This window comes from Tenrec ecaudatus, chromosome 7 (genome assembly GCF_050624435.1).
Source record: "Tenrec ecaudatus isolate mTenEca1 chromosome 7, mTenEca1.hap1, whole genome shotgun sequence".
Classification (NCBI taxonomy): domain Eukaryota; kingdom Metazoa; phylum Chordata; class Mammalia; order Afrosoricida; family Tenrecidae; genus Tenrec; species Tenrec ecaudatus.
Genome location: NC_134536.1, coordinates 38,881,260 through 38,900,651, shown reverse-complemented (window position 1 = coordinate 38,900,651; position 19,392 = coordinate 38,881,260). Strand labels below are relative to the sequence as shown.

Below are 19,392 nucleotides of genomic sequence, written 5' to 3'. Positions count from 1 at the left end.
CAAGTTTATTTATCCATTCTTTCCCTGATGGGCATTTAAGTTGTTTCCATCATCTTGCTGCTGTGAATATGTGCTCCTGCTTTGTTCCTTGTGTCTTTAGGGTGTACACTGAGTAGAAGGATTTCTTGGCCCTGTGGTATTTCTAGTCTCAGTGTGTGAGGAATCACTGCCCTGCTGTCCACTGTGGCTTCACACTTTACCATCACACCAATCTTCTACATCCTCTCCAGCATTTGTAATTTCCTGTTTTTCTTGTTTTTTTTTTTAGACAACTTTGCTATCACTTCTGGGGCGAGGTGGTACCTTATTTTTCATTTGTATCTCTCGAATGGCTAGTGATCTGGCGCCTTTCCTCATCTTTGCTGGCCACCTGGATGCATGTCTTCTTTAGTGAACTGTCCATGTCCTCTGTCCATTTTTTTCATTGGATTATTCTTATCCTTGTTGAAGAGTTCCATTTTCTATAGATTTGAAAGACTAGTCCTTTGTCTGATCTATCATTGCCCCCATTTTTCCCTTCGTCTGGGGGTGCTTTTTGGTAGAGGCTTTTGATGCACATAAGTATGGAACGAAATCTTTAGGGGAGCTTTTGACTCATCAGAGTTGCTAGTGGATTTGAACCGCTGACCTTTGTGGTAGCAGCCCAATGCTTAACTCACTGCACCATCATGTCTCCTTTGATACCACCACCCCCTCAGAGGCATTAAATACTTGTAAATGTTTGGGGAACACCCCTCGTATCAGCCTATAATTGCTGTTTTTCTTAGGTGCCATCAAGTTGGTTCCCATTCGTAGCAACTCTATGTACAACAGAAAGACACATTGCCTGGTGCGGCACCATCCTCAAAACCGTTCTTCCTGTTTGACGCCATCAGTGTGGCCACTGGGTCAGTCCATCTTGTTGAGGGCCTTCCTCTTTTTCGGTGCCCCTCTACTTTACCAAGCATGATGCCCTTCTCCAGAGAGTGGTCTCTCCTGATAACATATCTAAAGTACAGGAGACAAGTCTTGCCATCCTGGCCTTGAAGGAGCATTCTGGTTCTACCTCTTCCAAAACAGACTTGTTTGTTCTTTTGGCGGTCCACGCACTTCCAATATTCTTCACCAGCACCACAATTCCAATGCATCCATTCGTTTGCGGTCTTCCTTATTCAGGGTCCAACACTCACATGTATATGAAGTGATTGAAAATACCGTGGCTTGGGTCAGGCCCACCTTAGTTCTTAAGGCAGCAGTTCTCAACTGGTGGGTCGAGATCCCTTTGTGGTTGAGTGACCCTTTCATAAAGGTCGCCTAAGACCATTGGAAAACACACAAATATTTCACAATATATAATTACATATTATTTTGTGATTAATCACAATGCTTGAATTATGTTCAATTTGCAACAATGAAAATACACCCTGCACATCAGATATTTACATTAGGATTCATAACAGTAGCAAAATTACAGTTATGAAGTAGCAATGAAAATAATTTTAAGGTTGGGGGTCACCACAACATGAGGAACTGCATTAAAGGACCACAGCATTAGGAAGGTTGAGAACCACTGCCTTAAGGTAACATCCTTGCTTTTCAACAGGTAAAAAAGACTTGTGCAGCAGATTTACCCAATACACGTGTTGTTTGATTTCTTGACTGGTGCTCCCATGAGCTTTGATTGTAGATCCAAGGAAGGTTGAATCCTTGACAACTTCAATTTTTCCTCTGTTCATCATAATTTATCACGATTGCTAGAGGTGTGGAAACTTAAACTGGAGCATTCACTTAAAAATCCAAGTAACCGGCTTTATGACTTTCAGTGTGGGTCTTCATGTCAATGGCTGTGACTAGGTAGTTTTCTTTGCTTGTCTCCCCATTCTAGGATGCCTGCAAGTTAGGTGTTCCTCCAAAGGGTCAGGCTGATTTAAGGGATGCACCTAATTTTCTTGAGGAACGGTTCTCTTTGCACTTAAACTAAGCCAGTGCAATTGAAGTCTCAGTTAAAAGTACCTGTCCCTTACCCACAACTTAGTTTTTAACTTTTTTTCCCACCCAGTAGTTGGCTTCCATTTACTCTCTAGACAACACTAGTGTCAAAAACCCACGTAATCATCCCAATTTGCTTTTTAAAACACGTGCAGTAGCTCATCATACAGATGTGCACAGAAGATCTCGTGCTGGTACATCTCACTCTTCTCAAAGCGTTTGTAACCGGCACTGTGCTGTCAAAACCGCTTTGCAAGATTCACCAGAGGGAGCCTCGGGAGACCCCGGGTCACGGACTGCTTTCAGCGGAGTCCGACCTCGCGCCGCGGGCGTGGGACGGGAAAGGCCGCGCCACGGGAAATAAGCAGGGCGGCCCGAGGGCCCCGGAGGCCGGCCCCCGCCCGGAGCGGCGGGGAAGGCGGGCTCGGCCCCGGACCGCCCAGGTCAGCCCTGGGCTCGGCCCCGCCGTCCCCGGTGCAGCCGGCGGCGCAGCGCGCACCCAGGCCCCGCGGCGGTTCGCGTCGGCCCCGGGCTGGGCTCCGAGGGGTAGCCGGGGCCCGGCGCCCGGCCCGGGTATGCAGCTCCTGCAGCGGCTGCCGCGGGGGAGCCTGCGGCCGTGGGCGCTCCGAGCTCCCGCGGGCCCAGCGGCCGGGGCCCGGGCTCCCGCCGGCGGCCGCGCTCCCCGCCTCCCGCCCCGCCTGCGCGCCCCGCCCGCCCGCGCCGGGCCCCGCCTCCGCCTCGACCTCCGCCGCGCTCCCGGGCCCGAGCCGCCCAGCCGCCCTGCCGCCCGCAGCCGAGCCCCGCCGCCCGCTCGCGCCGCGACCAGGGAGCGCCCCGCAGCCGGTGAGCGCGGGCGGCCGAGCGGGGTGGGGGGCCGGGGCGAGGGGGGCCGCCGGGCCGAGGGCCCTGCCGAGCGCCTGGCCTGTGCGGGAGGCACACCCCCGACCCCGAAAGAGGAAGGAGCTGGCCCCGCCGGCGCCCCCTTTCCCTTCCCCATTGGAAGCGCTCGGGGAGGCACCCCAAAACGGTGTGCGGCCCGAGCGAGCGTGAGCACAGCTGCGTGTAACTGAGGGGTTAGCTTTTAGTCAGTGCCGCGCACTTGCACCGGAGGCAGGAGTGCGACACAGCCCCCCCTAAGTTTCACTTTCGTTCCCTCTCTCAGCCTTGTTACCAAGTCCATGCCAACATGGAGCTTCAACGGCCTTTCTCACACAGAGACATTGCTGTCGGAGCCTCCCCTGTGTTTCAATTAGAGTTTTATTCGAGGTTTTGAGGAAAAAACCAAAAAAAACCTCTTTAAAATTGGCACCAACTCTGAAGTCCCCAGCCTCGCTCAACGCGTGCCATGAGCTGAAATGAGGTGGTGGAGTGAGGTCCAGTTTGGAATTCTGGCCAAGGGACCCCAAACCAAAGAGAAAAAGATGATCTGCCAGGACTTTTCTAGTACAAAAAGCATACAAGTGTTAAATTATGCAAATTGTCAGACGAATGTAAATATTGTACAGCTGTTATGGGAGGATTGATTGATATCTGTGGTCAGGCACCGTGTCTGTAGTTTTCACCGCCGTTGAGTTGAGTTTGACTCACAGTGAACCTAGAGGACAAAGTGTTACTGCCCCTGGGGGTTCTCAAGATCAGAACTCTTTAAAGCAGTAGAAAGCCCTTTTTTGTCCAGTGAGTGGCTGGTGGTTTAAACCTGCTCATCTTCTGGTTAGCAGGGAAATGCAAAACCCACTACCACCATGCTTCTTGTTAGGAGCTGTCAGATGACTCTGACTCACAGCAACATCATGTGCAAAAGAACAAAACACAGCCTGGTCCAGCTTCAGCCTCACATTTGTTGTTATGTTGAAGCCATTGTTGCAGCCACAGGTCTGACTTTGAGTGCTTTATGACCCGATCCTCCCCCACTATATCTGTCAACGGCCTCTTGGGAGTCCTAAGGTTTTCCGTATATCCGACAATGTTCCACTTACATTCATGCGGTTTGCAGTGCTGCGTAGCCTATTCCTTCTTCAGCTGGAAGCTCTGCTGAAACGTAAGCACCTTGGGTGACTGCTGGTGTTTGAAATACTGGTGACATAGCTTCTAGCAACCCGCAAGCCACCACAGTATGACAAATTGACAGACAAGTGGTGAGTGGGCAGGTATGCTTTATGAAATACTATGGAGTCACATATCCCTCAATGTTAACAGTGCGTTCTGTTTTGTTACATAGGCTATTCTGTGATCTGGATGTTGGACAAACACCCTATAAACACATCCTGTTATAAACAGGCAGTGCTGGGTTAGGAATGGGTCCAATTCCCCAGCTGCTCTGCTGGAGAAAGACGAGGCTGTCTCTTCCTGTAACGATTTAAAGTCTTGGAAATCCAAAGGCACAGTTCTACTCTGTCATTATGAGTTGGAATTGACTTGATGGCAGTGAATTTCTTTTTTTTTGGTTTTGAGTGGGTAAGTCGGTATTATGTTACTGTAAGTCAGTATTAAGTATGAAAAGTATGAATGGTATCTAATGTCAGTCAGTTTGCTTTAATATATAGTGTACTTTCTATGCACAGAACTAAATAAACACTTTCAGATATACAAAAATCATCCTTAACCTAATAATACAGTCATAATACTGTATGTTTTCACATATAAGCTGATCTGGAGATCAGCCCAGGCACCTAATTTTGCCACAAAAACTGCATTAAAAATGTGTTGAAAAACTCGACTTATCCACGAGTATATACAGTAATTATAATGCTTTAATGCAGGGGCGTCAAACTTGCAGCCTGTGGGCTGCATACGGTCTCTGAGGTAGTTTGTTGTGACCTGTGATGCTCTGAAATAAAATGAAAATAGAAAAAATTGTTATGAAGAAAATAGCACTTAGGGGAGATTGAGGCAACACCATACACACAGTTCCCTTGTTAGCCCTTTAACTACTGAAGATGAGTAGACACGTGGCCCAGAGTCTTTCCTGGGGGCCTGTGGACGTGTATAAACGCGGTGACTCAGTTCCAGTGACGTTTGGAAGCGATCTGTCTGCCACCCTCCGTGTCACGTAATGTAAACAGACCCCAATAGCGTAAAGGTTAAAAATGAGCACTCTGGGTTGTGCTGTTATGAATCATACCTAGCAGCAGCACTAGTTAACATATTTAGAAGGAAGCCGTTACAATTGTGCATCACGTTTGTCAGCTGTCCAACATTTTGTGTTTTTTATTAGTCACCCTGCTTATTTTCCGGTCACAATATAAGAGGTAAGTGAAAAAGTAGGAGGAAGTTTAGGGTAAAAAAGAATAATTTTAGTTTTATAAATATATTAAATAAAATAAATGTTTAAATAAAAGCAATTATATAGTATTTTAATTATCCTATACATATTCCTGAATCCTCACTTCAAAATATAAATTTAACACAATGTGTGAGTGTGATGTGGCCCCTGTGAATCTCGCCTGTTGCACCGAATGGCCGTGTTTTAATTGAGTCTGGCACCCCTGCTTTAATGCATGTTTTAGTATACTGCCTGTTGGTTCTTATGACTTGATGGAACCTAACAAAAGACTACAGTTATTAGTCGGCCAGTCACTGTGTCCTATGGCCAGGTCATTTATAACCGCCGTGAGTCTGTAAAGATGTGAGGTGAATGCGGCTGTGGTGGCCTGCATCGCCATCCCCACTGCATGGGTTTCAGACCATTGAGCATAACGTCCTTGTCTGTTCTCAGTTATCTTTGGCGCAGATGGTTGCAGCGCATCCTTTTTGAGTTTTGCATGTACATTTATGAATCAAATCATGCCATTAACTGGTGCCTTGTTGAACTGGGGTCCCTACTTAGGCAAAAAATGGGCACGATTATCCCCCAGAGGTCAAAGTGGCTACTTTGTGTGGGGCTGAGTGAACCCCTGGGGTCCTGGCCAGGCTTGGCCTGGAATGTTTCATTTTAAATTAATAATGGTAGCAACGATGAAACATACAACTTTCCTCCAGTTCCTAAATGCTTCCTCCTCCCCCACTACCATGATCCCAATTCTGCCTTGCAAGTCTGGCTAGACCAGAGGTTGTACACTGGTACAGATAGGAGCTGGAGGCACAGGGAATCCAAGGCGGATGATCCCTTCAGGACCAGTGGTGAGAGTGGCGATACTGGAAGGGTAGAGGGAGGGTGAGTTGGAAAGGGGGAACCGATTACAAGGATCTACATGTGACCTCCTCCCTGAGGAACGGACAACAGAAAAGGGGGTGAAGGGAGATGTCGCACAGGGTAAGATATGACAAAATAATACTTTATAAATTATCAAGGGCTCATGAGGGAAGGGAGAGCAGGGAGGGAGGGGAAAAATGAGGAGCTGATGCCAGTGGCTTAGGCGGAGAGCAAATGTTTTGAGAATGAGGAGGGCAATGAATGTACAAATGTGCTTCACACAATTGATGTATGCATAGATTGTGATAAGAGTTGTATGAGCCTCTAATAAAATGATTTAAAAAATTAATATTGGGAGTCTGCTGAGCCTGTCCGGTTTTGTTAATGGGATTAGTGAACGCCCACCTGAGGGTGGACAGCTCTGGTCTTCAATGGTCAAGTACTTACTTTCCATTAAGACAAGTGTTAAACTCTATCTTTAGACCTCTTTCCACCAACGTCCCTGGTGGTCACCTCAGGTCCTCTATGTGTCCCAAAGCCAACAGGCTAGTGGACCCTGGTGCATCCTCTTGTTACCATAGACTCCAGTTCCCAGGAGTAGGAATCACTGAAACTTCTAGTTCTGTAGGGCTGGCAGGCTCCATCGGCTCTGCTGGCAGGACCTGCGCTATGGTGTAGCACATGGCTTAGAGTTCCTACTGTTATTGGGAACCCCTCTCAAACGGGACTGCCTTAACTCATTCACTTATTGACCTTGCAGAATGAAAAGAATTCCAAATGTGACACATACCGTTTCCTATAGTCAAACAGGGCTACTAACTGTCAGGCCTCTTTCTATTGGTGGGGCTGGCTGTGGGATAAGAAAGATCTCTCCCAAGTTGTCTCTCTCAAATATATGCCAAACCCAAGACGCTGTTTGCTATACCTGGTTAATGACTGTACACTAGGAGGTCAGTGAAAGTAGGTCAGAGGATATTCTCCTTAAGGGTATCAGCCATCTAGAGCAGCCAGACTGTATAGTCTGACTCACCCTAACTAGGGCCCACTCCCTTCTGATATTGATCTCTTGAGGGAGTGCCCGAAGGCAAGCCCGCGACCACTCAAGGATGACTGAGGTTAGGCTACTATATTGAGTCTAGTGTCCGCCCATCTTGCCACACATGTACCCCTATTCCCTCCCTTTACTATTGCGTGTACAGCCCTAGGTCATCCCCCTCCTATTGCTTGTATTGCCTGTGTTAAACCCCTTCCTGCGACGTAGGTCATTATCTGTAATCAGGGGTCTTGCATGCCCCTGAAGATATATAAGCTTTGGTTAGAAATAAAACCTCATGAGAGCTCTGTCCTGCCCTCTTGTCTCCCACCTCCACGTGTACCACCAAGAGGAGCTGAGGTGAGCCTGCTAACCATGAAGTGTGTCTGATTTCTGTATTTTTCTCTCCTATCTCTCTGATTCTCTATGACTTTGCTACAATCTTTGTATATCATAACCATACAGTTGCGCCTACCAAACCCGCAAATAGTTGTGAGGGGTTGGTTTCCCCATAGCTGGCTAAGGACATTGATTTTTTGATCTAGGCAGGAATACTCTTTTGACTACCAGCCCAGGTGGCTCCCAGGAACTGACCTTGCCGAGCAGCCCCTTGGACTTGTTTAATTGATGGCTCAGTCTGTGCTTGTCACAGTGTCTATAACTTTATGCATATAGGACCTGTTCACCTGGTTCCTTAGTTGGGCATGCAATGGGGAAAGCATCAGTATATTGAATGGCAAGTACTTCTGTGGATAATTGGATTTGTTCCAAGTATAGCCGTATGCATTGGTGACATATTGTAGGGGAATTGAAATAGCCTTCTGGAAGCATGCGGTAGGTCATCCCACAGGAACACAAATTAATCTTGATCATTAGGGGGAAATGGATAGAGAAAAAGGTATTAGCCACCAATGACAACATGTTGCCTATGAACACATATATACTTCTCTGTCATGGGTCATTATGTCATTTCCCATACCTTCCAATGTCCCCAGTGTTGGTATAGGCCTAGGATGATGGTTATTTGCAGTCCTCTGACAATCTTCTCAAAAATAAGCCATCAACAGCCCTATGGATGCAGAGTGCATCAGAAAATGGATTATTGCAGATGCAATTAGGTTAAAATTTAACACCTTATCATTTGATCTCTTCTTTGACCTATTTAAAATTGGTTCCAGTTTTTAATATTTTCCACTTTCCAAATATTATTGACATTTCATACCTGCAGGTGTGCCCAACAGTTCGCTTGTTGTCTAATTAGTGATGCAGAGCTAGATATTTCCGACTTATAAAAATTAATTTATTTTTCAATAGTATTATTGGTATATAATACGTATATAATCCAATAGTTCAGCCACATCAAGAAGAACTGTGAATGCACTTTCTTTTGATTGAGGTTTCTCTCTGTTTTACTTTGTTATTGTTGTCATTTTTTTTCTTGATATGTTTTCAGTGTATGAAATTCAGGCTAGGTAAATTTATAGATTCAGTAATTGGATTAATGGTATCTTGGGGGTTATGACAGGGAAGGTTGGGGGGAAGTTCTAAAATTGAGTATGGGAATGCTTCTATAACTCTTCTTGCTTGGATGGAACTATTTCAGTTGTATGATCTGTGGATTATGTGTCAATAAAACTGTTTAAAAAAAACCCAAATGCAATGGAACACACAGACCCCTTGAACTCTTGAGGTTGCTGTCAATGAGAGTGGACTCAATAGATATTGTTTTACTTTTTCTAAAAATGGAACGTTATCTCAATCTGGATTCTGTAGAGAAATAAACAGTGACATGTATCTAGACATGTACTTAAAGGAAATGCCTCATATAATTATGGGGCTAGCAAGTTAGATGTCACACTGAAGACCTCTACTGGCTCACAGGCTTACAAAGGTCGGCGAATTCAAAATCGGCGAGTCAGGCAATATGCTGGACATCAGCCAAGGAGAAGATTGCAAGGTAGAGAGAGAAGATGTCAGGGTATTTATTCATATGCGGGTCACGCCCCTAAGCCAACTCCCTGACCAACTGGTTGGCTGCTTACATCAGATGACAAAATAGAATGTGATCCCTTGGGGCTGCAGAACCCCTGCGAATCATAGCTGAGCTGACAAGTACGACGAGCGCCCACACACAGCGCTGCAGATTAAACGACTTACTGTCTCTCAAGTGCTTTCACGTCTGTGGCAAGTGCTGTCATGTTAGCTGTCACTGCAATAAACAGCGATGGAGCATCATATCTGACCTCCTGTGGGGCTTCTCTTTTCCGACAAGGCGAGAGTGAGGGCGTTCTCCACGGTTCGTCTTGCTCTACCTACTTCAAAACCAACAATTCCAACCACACCACTAGATCTCTGTCGGGTTCAATAATTTGCTGAAATGGCTCAAAGAGCTCACAGATAAGAGGGCTTATTAGGGAAGTCAATAGGTTATCACAAGTCAGGATCAGCGAACAGGAAGGGTATAGTCAGTGACCTCCTCAGCCAGCAGCCAAGGTGATCTCTCCAGTTCTCAGCTTCTCACCCAAGTGGTTGCCCCATCTCTCTCCCGTCAGACAGAGACCTTGACTGTGCTCTTCTGAGGTCCTTGGGATTTCTCTCTTCTCTTCTGGTGCTTCAAAGATGGCTCATCCTTGTAGTGGAGTAGGGGTGGGGTGGGGGTGAGACAAAGGGGTTGGTAATCAAAACTGACCAATCCCCTCTCTTAGTGCTACACAGACCTCGTGCGCATCCTTCCACTCAGTCACTTGGTGGGCGTTACTGGGAGCCCTGTTGGCTGTAGTAGTTATGGGTTGGGCTACATTCTTGGAAACTCACTGGGGCAAGTCGGCATCTACTCAGTGACAGTGAATTTAGTTTGGTTTGGTTTCGTTTAGGGACAGTTGGATAGAAGAGCCATATTAAGAAATTTCACTCTATCATGTTATTATTAATAGTTTTCCAGTTTTACCTCATATTTATGATACTGCAATTAGTATAGTATACTTAGATTTTCATAGATGATAGAATTCTTAAAACAGTATTTTGGTTAAAATTTAAGACTCCTTAAAATACTCAAATCAATTGATTGTTTAAAACCTGTATTTAAGAGTTTATTATTTTAAGGCAGTTGTCCAGATGTAATATATTCTGTCAAAGACAATTTATATATTCTGTAAAAGACAATATAGTTTTAATGAGTATGTAAATTACATGCCAAACCTGTGCCCAGATACAGAGCTTGGAGAACTGGAGGAAGTGTTCTATATTTGAGAAGCATCGCTCTGTAGAATGAGAGCAGTTCCTCCAAGAATTGTTTGCAAGTGGAATTTTTTTATTGAGTCAATAATCCCAATCTGCAAAAAATGTTTCAGTTAGTCTATATTTTAGCAGAATAGTCTGTAATCCATATTCTTATATCCCATTACCGTGACATAATATTGCATCGATGAATTTACTATGCTTTATTTAACAAAATGGAGGACGATTGTGTTAGTCTGGGTAAACTAGAGAAAAAAATCCATGGACACACATATGTGTATAAGAAAGAGATTTATATACAAGAGCAATTGAACATTGAGAAAACATCCCAGCCCAGTGCAGTTCAAGTCCATAAGTCTGATATTAGCCCATATGTCCAATACCAATCTATAAAATCCTCTGCAGACTCATGAAACACATGCAATGAAGCCAAATGCAGGACTATCACACGCCAGTGGGTAGAAAGTCTTTGGGTCCAGTGGTGTTGTAAGCATTTCAGTGCTGGCAGGGGTCTTTCTGGGGCTTCTCCAGCTTCAGAGGTCTGGCTGTATCCTTTGGCTTGTTTTCTGTAATTCTCCCAGGAAGTAGGAAAGAGAGAGAGAGAGAGACAGAGAGAGAGAGAGAGACAGAGAGAGAGAGAGAGAGAGAGAGAGAGAGAGAGAGAGAGAGAGAGAGAGAGAGAGAGAGAGAGAGAGAGACTTCTTCTGCCACCAAGGAGGAATTACCAAGTTTCCCAGAATCCTCAGGAGAAGGCTATGCCCACACAGAAGTTTCATTGGCTACCTCCAGATTGACAGCCTAGACTCCACCCCTACACTCTTAATCCTTAAATTGACACCAGTTTAGGTGACTATCACAATGATGTTGAAAAAATTACATTGTGCTTCATTAAAAAAAATATTTCTGTCAAATGAGATAGTAGTACCTTTCATTCATTTTGTGATAATAGAGACTGGAATATGCTTAGAGACTCTCATTAATTACAGAAATGATTTTTTGTGGACATTGAGACAGCTGTATTATGTTATAGCCAGAGTGATTAATTACCCATTCCCAAATATCTGTTTACCATTACCCGATCCTTCAGTATAAACTCATCAGCACCTACAAAGAAGCTAGACACTGAGTAATCAAAGAAGAATAAAACAAGACACACGTGTTTTCAGGACCTTTGAGGAGAGTGCTCGTACATGCCAGCTGGGTCTAATTAAACTGCTTATTGATCTTACTTTTCAGGTAAAAGCTGAATTTAGAGAAAGAGTAATAATTTCATCTCAAATATTCTGAGCTTGTGAAGAGACTTATAGTAAACCCACACTTGTTGAACACCTACATGTTCCATGTATGCATAATTAATGAAGTTTGAGCTGTGGCATAAATAGTATTATTAAAAATATCCTATTACTTTTTTGTTTTGGTATTGAACTCGATTAATCCACATACCCAAAACAAAAACAAAACAAGAAACTACTCAAAATCGTTTTGGTTTTACTTTTTAATTTTACCTAGAAGACAGGTGTGTGTGTGTTTGTGTGTGTGTATGCATATGTGTGCAGTAAGAGGTGACTGAATTTGCAATAAAAATATATAGTTTTGGGTATACATGTTAACTGTGACTTATGATAGTTATTATGCTACGTTCTGTAAACTGTAGTTTTAATAAAATGTGTTTTTCAGGTATTATATTTGAATATAGGGGATTAAAACAGAATGAAATGTGACTTTTTAATATTTATGTTGACAGTCTTAAGTAGATGCATAGAATAAAAATTGCATAAATATCCCAGGGATAAGTCCTTTGGTGGGACTGACATGGTGCAATCAGATTTTGCCCAACTGTAATAATCCATTCTCTAGCCGGCACTGTATCTCGTGTATGCACATATGACTGGGGACCTCTGTCAAGATGTTTCTAGCAGGCAGTGACCTCCTCAAAGAAAACCTAATTTCCATCAGGTCGATGTGCATTCGTAGTGATTGGTCCCCTACTAATCTTAATCAGCCAGGCTTGTTCCCAGGGCACCCTAAGAAAGGTTTCTTTGCCCTCTCTGCTGTAGCATATTGTTCCTTCCATCTATTGTACTCAATGCTAAGGTAATCATTAAACAAAGAGGACTGTTCGATTCATGTCATGCCCTCTTCTAAGGTCAATGAGTGTACTCAGTCTCTTCCCAGCCATGTTTGTTAGCAGATAATGTCTTCCAAAAACGGGACCACAGCCACAGAAATTCAGAAGTGTTATCTGTCACAAAAAGATTGTGGCTGGAAAGGCCATATTAATTGAGCCTCTCAGAATTTACTAATTCAGTATTTATGGTGACTTTCCAGGACAGGATCATTAATCACAGACAGTGAAAACCGACTGTAGGTAGCTTTACTACATATTTGAAGCCAAGTTGTACCATTTCTTAACAGTTGCTAATTCATTTTTTAATCATTTTATTGAGGGCTTGGATAACTCATCACAACCCATACGTTCATCCATTGTGTCAGCACACTTGCACACCTGCTGCCATCATCATTCTCAAAACATTTGCCCTCCATGCGAGCCCTTGGTATCAACTCCTCATTTTTACTCTCCGCCCCTCCCCGCCCATCCCACCTCATGAACCCTTGATAATTTATAAATTATTATTATTTTGCCATGTCTTACTCTGTTCGACGTCTCCCCTCACCCACTCTTCCGTTGTCTATCCCCCAGAGAGGGGTTATGTGTAGATCCTTGTAATTGGTTTCCCCTTTCCGGTATTGCCACTCTCACCACTGGTCATGAGGGGATCATCTGTCCTGGATTCCCTGTGTTTCCAGTTCCTATCAGTACCAGTGTATATCCTCTGATGTAGCTGGATTTGTGGGAAAAAAGCATTTAAGAACTAAAGGAAAGTTGTATGTTTCATCGTTTCTATACTGTGCCTTGACTGGCTTTTCTCCTCCCCAAGACCCTTCTGTAAGGGGATATCCAGTTGCCTACAGATGGTCTTTGGGTCCCCACTCCACATTCCCCCTCATTCACAATGATATGATTTTTTGTTCTTTGATGGTTGATATCTGATGCCATGGACACCTCGTGATCACACAAGCTGATATGCTCCTTCCATGTGGACTTTGTTGAATCTGAGCTAGATGGCCACTTGTTTATCTTCAAGACTTTAAGAACCCAAACCCAATATTTTTTGATAGCCAGGCACCATCAGGTTTCTTCATCACATTTGCTTTTGCACCCATTTATCTTCAGCGATTGTGTCAGGAAGGTGAGCATCATGGAATGTCAGTTTAACAGAACAAAGTGTTCTTGCATTGAGGGAGTACTTGAGTGAAGGCCCAATGTGTATCTGCTACCTTAATACTAAACCTATAAATATATGTACATAGATCGATTTCCCCTTCATCATATATAAATATATTTACTATGTACATGCCTATATTTAGACCTCTAAATGCCCTTTGCTTCCTAGTTTTTTCATTTATTTCCTTTTACTTTCCTCTTGTCCCACTATCATGCTCAGCCTTCATTTGGGTTTCAGTAATTCCTCTCTGTTACATTGCCCTTGATCAATCCCTACCAGGTCTTTTAACACCCCCCTGGCCACCAATTTTGGATCACTTGTTCCCTTGTCCCTGAGTTTGCTAACACCACTTCCTTTCCCTGACCTCCTCCTCTCCTATATCCACCCCCCACCCCCACCGCGAACCATAGATTGGGCTGTTTTCTCCTCCAGATTGTTTATCCCGCCTATCTTATCTAAATAGACATACAGAGATGATATGCACAGAAACAAGACAAAGCATAACAAAGCAACAACTAAAAAAGAAAACAACAACAATAAAAAATGACCCCCCCCCCAAAAAAAAGAAAATCCTGTAAATAGTTCAAGGTCTATTTGTTGACTTTTAGGAGTGTTTCCTGGTCCAGTCTAATGGGGTGCCACACCCTGGCCCCAAAGTCTATTTTTGGTATTCCCTTGGGACTTCCTTGCTCTGCTCCCCTTGCTGTTCTGTTGTACCCCTTAGTGTTTTGCCCAATCCCCACACTGTGTCTCCAGTGTAGTGCCCTTTAGGGCTATGGGTCAGTGAGGGATGCTGTGTCTCGTAGTGGAGCTGGCCATATGGTCTTCTCTGTGCATTGGCTGCTCTGAGTAGGGACAATGTCCTCGGGACTTGGTGGGCCAGGATGTGCGCCATTCTCTCTTCCTCCCCCTTCATTTGCTCCTGTGTGCTCAGTTCAGACATGTCCCTCTCTCTGAGATGTAGCCTCAGTGCTGTCCTCTGAAGTAAATTCTTCAGGGGGAGGAGTGGCTGTCCACGTAGCTGGGATTGGGGCCGACCCTCAGACCTCTACTGGTTCCCTGCTTCATGCCGGTATGTTGCATTCACATCTTGGAGCACCGGGTTGAAGTCTGGTCCCTTTACCAACAGGTGTTTTGATTGGGGATATTATGCGTTAGAAAACAAGTTGAAATAATGTGTTTTTCATTTCGTGATCTGTCCAAGGAGGAGTGCGTTCCTGTGAGTGTGGATACCTGTTGAGAAAAAGGATAACGTCAGCAGAGGCCGCAGCCAATATCATGGATCCTCCGGTAGACACGCCATTTGCTGCTATCAATATAAAAGATGATTTTGAAAGTAAGTGCATTATTAAATAAATACGTATTTAAAAGCAGCAAGCAACAGATTTTGCTACAGATATATTTTTTAAAAATGATAGGGTATTGAGTTTTGGTCTTTAGTAAGTAGTTATCTCAATCTGTTGCTACTGTTGCTGAACCTTGAGTGCAGCAGAACAAAACGCTTCCAGGCCCTGTGCCATCTCCACAGAAATAGCTATGATCGAGCCCATCGTTGAAGCTCCTGTCGGGCCCGTCTGCCTCACTGAGGGACTCCTACTCTACCAGGCGTGATGTCATTTTCTAGGGATGAGTTCCTCCTAAGCACATATCCAAATACGTGGAATGAAATGTTGTCATCCTCATTTCTAAGGATTATTCAAGTTATCTTTATTCCAGCAAAGAGTTATTTGCTATTCTGATATATTCAATATTCTTCCCAACACAATAATCCAAATACATGCATTCATCTTTGCTATTCATAAACACACATAAGAGGAGATTAAAAATAACATAACTCAGGTCAAACAGACCTTAGTCTTTAAGGCTCTTTTTTTAAAACCTTAAAGAGTGAAGAAAACGAATGTAACAGGGAAGTTCAAACAAAGAAGAGAAAGAATCACAAAGCTTATCAACCCAACTATTTTCAATATTTTCCAATAATTTTTAGTGAGACGTTGGCCATCAACAACACATTGAATGTCACTCTTGCCTGTGGTTATCCTCTAGAAGTTACAAATGTTCATAGAGAGGATAGTTGAGGGTAAATGCTTTGAAAATGATTAGGGCAGGGGATGTATGGATGTGCTTTATACAATTGATGTATGTATATGTGATGGGAGTTGAATGAGCCCCTAATAAAATGTAAAAAAAAAAGAAATGATAAAAAATATGAGAGGATTGAGAAAATTCTCCTAGTTAGATGAACATTGTGGTCTGGGGTAGACCAGAGGTCTAAATCCAGTTGCTCCCCCGCCCCTCCCCCCCCGCCCGGCTTATAAGTAAAGCTTTATTGGCACAGAGTTACACCCATTCCTTTAGGTAATGTTTAGAGAAGAGTTGTATAGTTGGACAAAGACCATGTGACCTGCAGAGCCTGAAATATTTATCATCGATTTCTTCACGACACCGAGTTCAGATGGAAAAAATGACAATTACGGATGACATGTCTTTATGTATTGCTCGTTTCTCCTTTTATTCCTCACACTATATTCTCCGTTTGCATGTATCAGTCCTGTTGTTGCTCAATTTCTTTTCTGTAGTCGCTGGTGTACCGCCGATAAATGGGAAGCCAAGTGAACAAAAGAACTGCATCAGGAACAATGAAACCAAGAAGAAAAAGGACAAAGATTACCAACCCAACTATTTTCTATCCATTCCAATCACCAACCAGGAGGTACTACAAACACATTGACTATTACCGTTTATGCTGAACTATGTTTAAGTTCACTTGATGCTGCTCAGTTCACTTGTTCTCAGTTTCTAAGCCTCTGTGGCGGCATTTTAGCTGGGCTCTGCAGGGGACATTCCTATGTAAACAATGTTGTACTTATGGGTTGCCCTTTTCTCTGGAGATTCAGAGTCCTGGCAGCCTTTGCACATCAGAATGAAACAGCGCCTGGACCTGTGTCATCCTCACAGCCAGCAGGTTCAATCCGTCTTGTGTCTACTGTTAAGCCAACCCATCTCACTGAGTGTCTCTCGTGGCCTTGGCCGCTTTCCATTCTCCAAACATGCCCTCTTCTAGAAATTGGTCACTTTTGATGACATGTCCAAAGCAAAAAAGTTCCGGCGCTCTGTTGTGTCCCCTGAGATTTTCATTGGCTCATTTTCTGAAACAGCACACCATGCCTTTTTCCTAGTCTGTCGGAATGAGGGCAGCTCTGCCGAAAACTGTCCATCATAGCAGGATGTGCTGGTCTTGGAAATCTCTGCGGTGTCAGAACTTGCACACCAGAGCAGTATGCTAGCCACCACAGACTGAAAAACGGACACTTACCTGGCAGATTGGAATATATTCCTATATATTTGAATAGTAATTCTGAAAGGAATCTAAGCAATCATATCTAGGGAATAATTTTCCAAACGTCACTTGAAAAGTGTCGCCAGGCAGATCATGAAGGTTTTGTTCACAAAGAGAATCCTTAAGACACCAGCACCAGTAGTGAGGTAGGAAAAAAGGATTCTGAAATTCTGCCTTCAAAGTACGCTGGGGATAGTTTGCTGCTTTGTCTCGGGTGGTGTTGGTTGGGATGATTGCTTTTGCTGAGTCAGCTCTGACTCCTCGCCACCCTGGAGGACAGCAGAACTGCCCTGAGTGTCTCTGGACTCTAAACTGCTAGAGCACTGAGTGAGGCAATAAGCAGTCTCTGTGAAGGCTGACAGTTTCTGCATGTCGGCCCTGTTGAAACAGCATGTCTGAGCTTCGGCTTGGTTATAGGCGATGGTTTCTTGTACAGATGCACATTTGCCTCTGTCTCCATTCCTTCTCCTGCTCGAGCCTGTCTGGTCTTCCTTGAACTTGCTGCTATCCCCCCCCCCCCAGGGTAAACCTTTTGTGGCTGCAGAGTTTCTCCTCTTGGTTTTGCTTATGCCAAAATCTCAGCTTAAATCTCCTTGCCTGCGTGTGACCACCTAGAGGTAGGTTAGCTAAAGACTCCCATAGATTTCGTTTTGCCACTTGCTGTTGTAGCTACCCGATACTGGTTTGTCTTCACAAACTTTTCACTCATGCCCAAGACCTTGAACTGTGTTTCTCTGAGTGTAGCGAAAAAAACAAACAAAACAAAACCGACATTTCAGGGAGAAAGATGTGTTTCTAGCACACCACGTCACAGTGGGCACATTTACTAATCATTGCCTGCAGGATTACCAGCGCTGGTTTCAGGGTAGAGTTTGACAGCAGGGACCTGTTTGACAGGGATACGGTGACCTGTAATAGCTCACAAGGTAGGTGCCAGTGTCCTTGAAGCAATAATTCATGTTCTCAAGAAAGTTATTTGTAGACAATGGAAAACTTCTATACAAATATGGGAAGGAGACACAGCAATCGGGTAAGAATAGGAGATACATTTTCTATCTTTCACAAACAGCACCTTTTTTGTTCTAAAGCATTTAATGTTACTTTACTTTTTAAAGTATGCATGAGCATTTGTGGGAAGGCCTGGGAAAAGAAGGACCATTTAAAACATTGTTTCAATGGGACACTGTATTCCAAGTTCCAATCAAGTGACCTGCAAACAAACTTTTGGAAGCTTGCACATTCACAATGAGCTGCTCTACTTTGGGCCTCCCTTTGTTAGCATCTAGTTTTGAAGAGCTGAGTATTTGCACGCCTGTGAGTCTTTGATTTTTAAAGACATTCTTAGAAGTTTGGGATTTTCTTACTATTGGAAACTCATGCTTTTGTATTCTTATGGCATAGAATCTGAAAATGCACAATAATGTTTATATGAAAAATTTTAATTTTAAACATATTTAAGGAAGTGTTTCTTTAATACCTGCAGTTAAAAAAATCAGTTTAAAAGTAAAGAAGAAAAAAGTTTGATGAAATTCTAAGGCTTGAATGTCTTTTAAGTAATTAAAATTGGTTTAATTATTAATTTAGCTGGATTTAACCTTGTATCTGTTTTATAGGCTTTTAAAAAATAATTTTATTGGGGGCTTGTATAACTCATCACTATCCATACATCCATCCACTGTGTCAAGCACATTTGTTGCCACCATCATTCTCTTGAGCCCTTGGTATCACCTCCTCATTTTTCCCCTCCCTCCCTGCTCCCCCCTCCCTCATGAACCTTTGATAATTTATAAATTCTTATAATTTTGTCATATCTTACACTGTCCGACGTCTCCCTTAACTCCCTTTTCTGTTGTCCAGCCCCCTGAGAGGAAGTTACAGGCAGATCATTGTGATCAGTTCCCCCTATTTACTCCCGTCTTCCCCTTCCCCTCCTGGTATCGCTACTCTCAATATTGGTCCTGAGGGGTTTATCTGTCCTGTATTCCTGCTTTTATCTGTACCCATGTACATGCTCTGGTCTAGCCAGATTTGTAAGGTAGAATTGGGGTCATGGTAGTTGGGAGGAGGAAGCATTAAAACACTAGAGGGAAGTTGTATATTTCATTGGTGCTACACTGCACCCTGGCTGGCTTGTTTCCTCCCAGTGACCCTTCTGTAAGAGGATGTCCAGTTGTATAGGCTTTTCTTATGAGGGGCAATAAATATAAAGTAAATTAACATAAAAAATGCAAGGGAACAATTAGAAGCTGATGAATATTGAAATTTTTTGCTAATGGGAAATATGATTTTAAAGGACTTCTAAAGTGCATATGTTACATTTGAATTCTGTATTTCACTATTTTATAAGGAAAAAAATTATTGGTCTGGTGAAAATATGGAAGTATAGTCATGCATT

The 19,392-nt window shown here is 43.6% G+C and overlaps 1 protein-coding gene across 1 annotated transcript in view; it reads left to right on the top strand.

Moving 5' to 3' along the window:
* Positions 1–2,138: 2,138 nt before the first annotated feature.
* LOC142452350 (uncharacterized) overlaps positions 2,139–19,392 on the top strand; it is an 87,312-nt gene continuing 70,058 nt past the window's right edge. The window contains exons 1-3 of the mRNA XM_075553728.1: positions 2,139–2,811; positions 14,862–14,993; positions 16,237–16,370. Coding sequence (XP_075409843.1) covers positions 2,139–2,811; positions 14,862–14,993; positions 16,237–16,370 — 939 coding nt within the window. The remainder of the gene's footprint in view (positions 2,812–14,861; positions 14,994–16,236; positions 16,371–19,392) is intronic.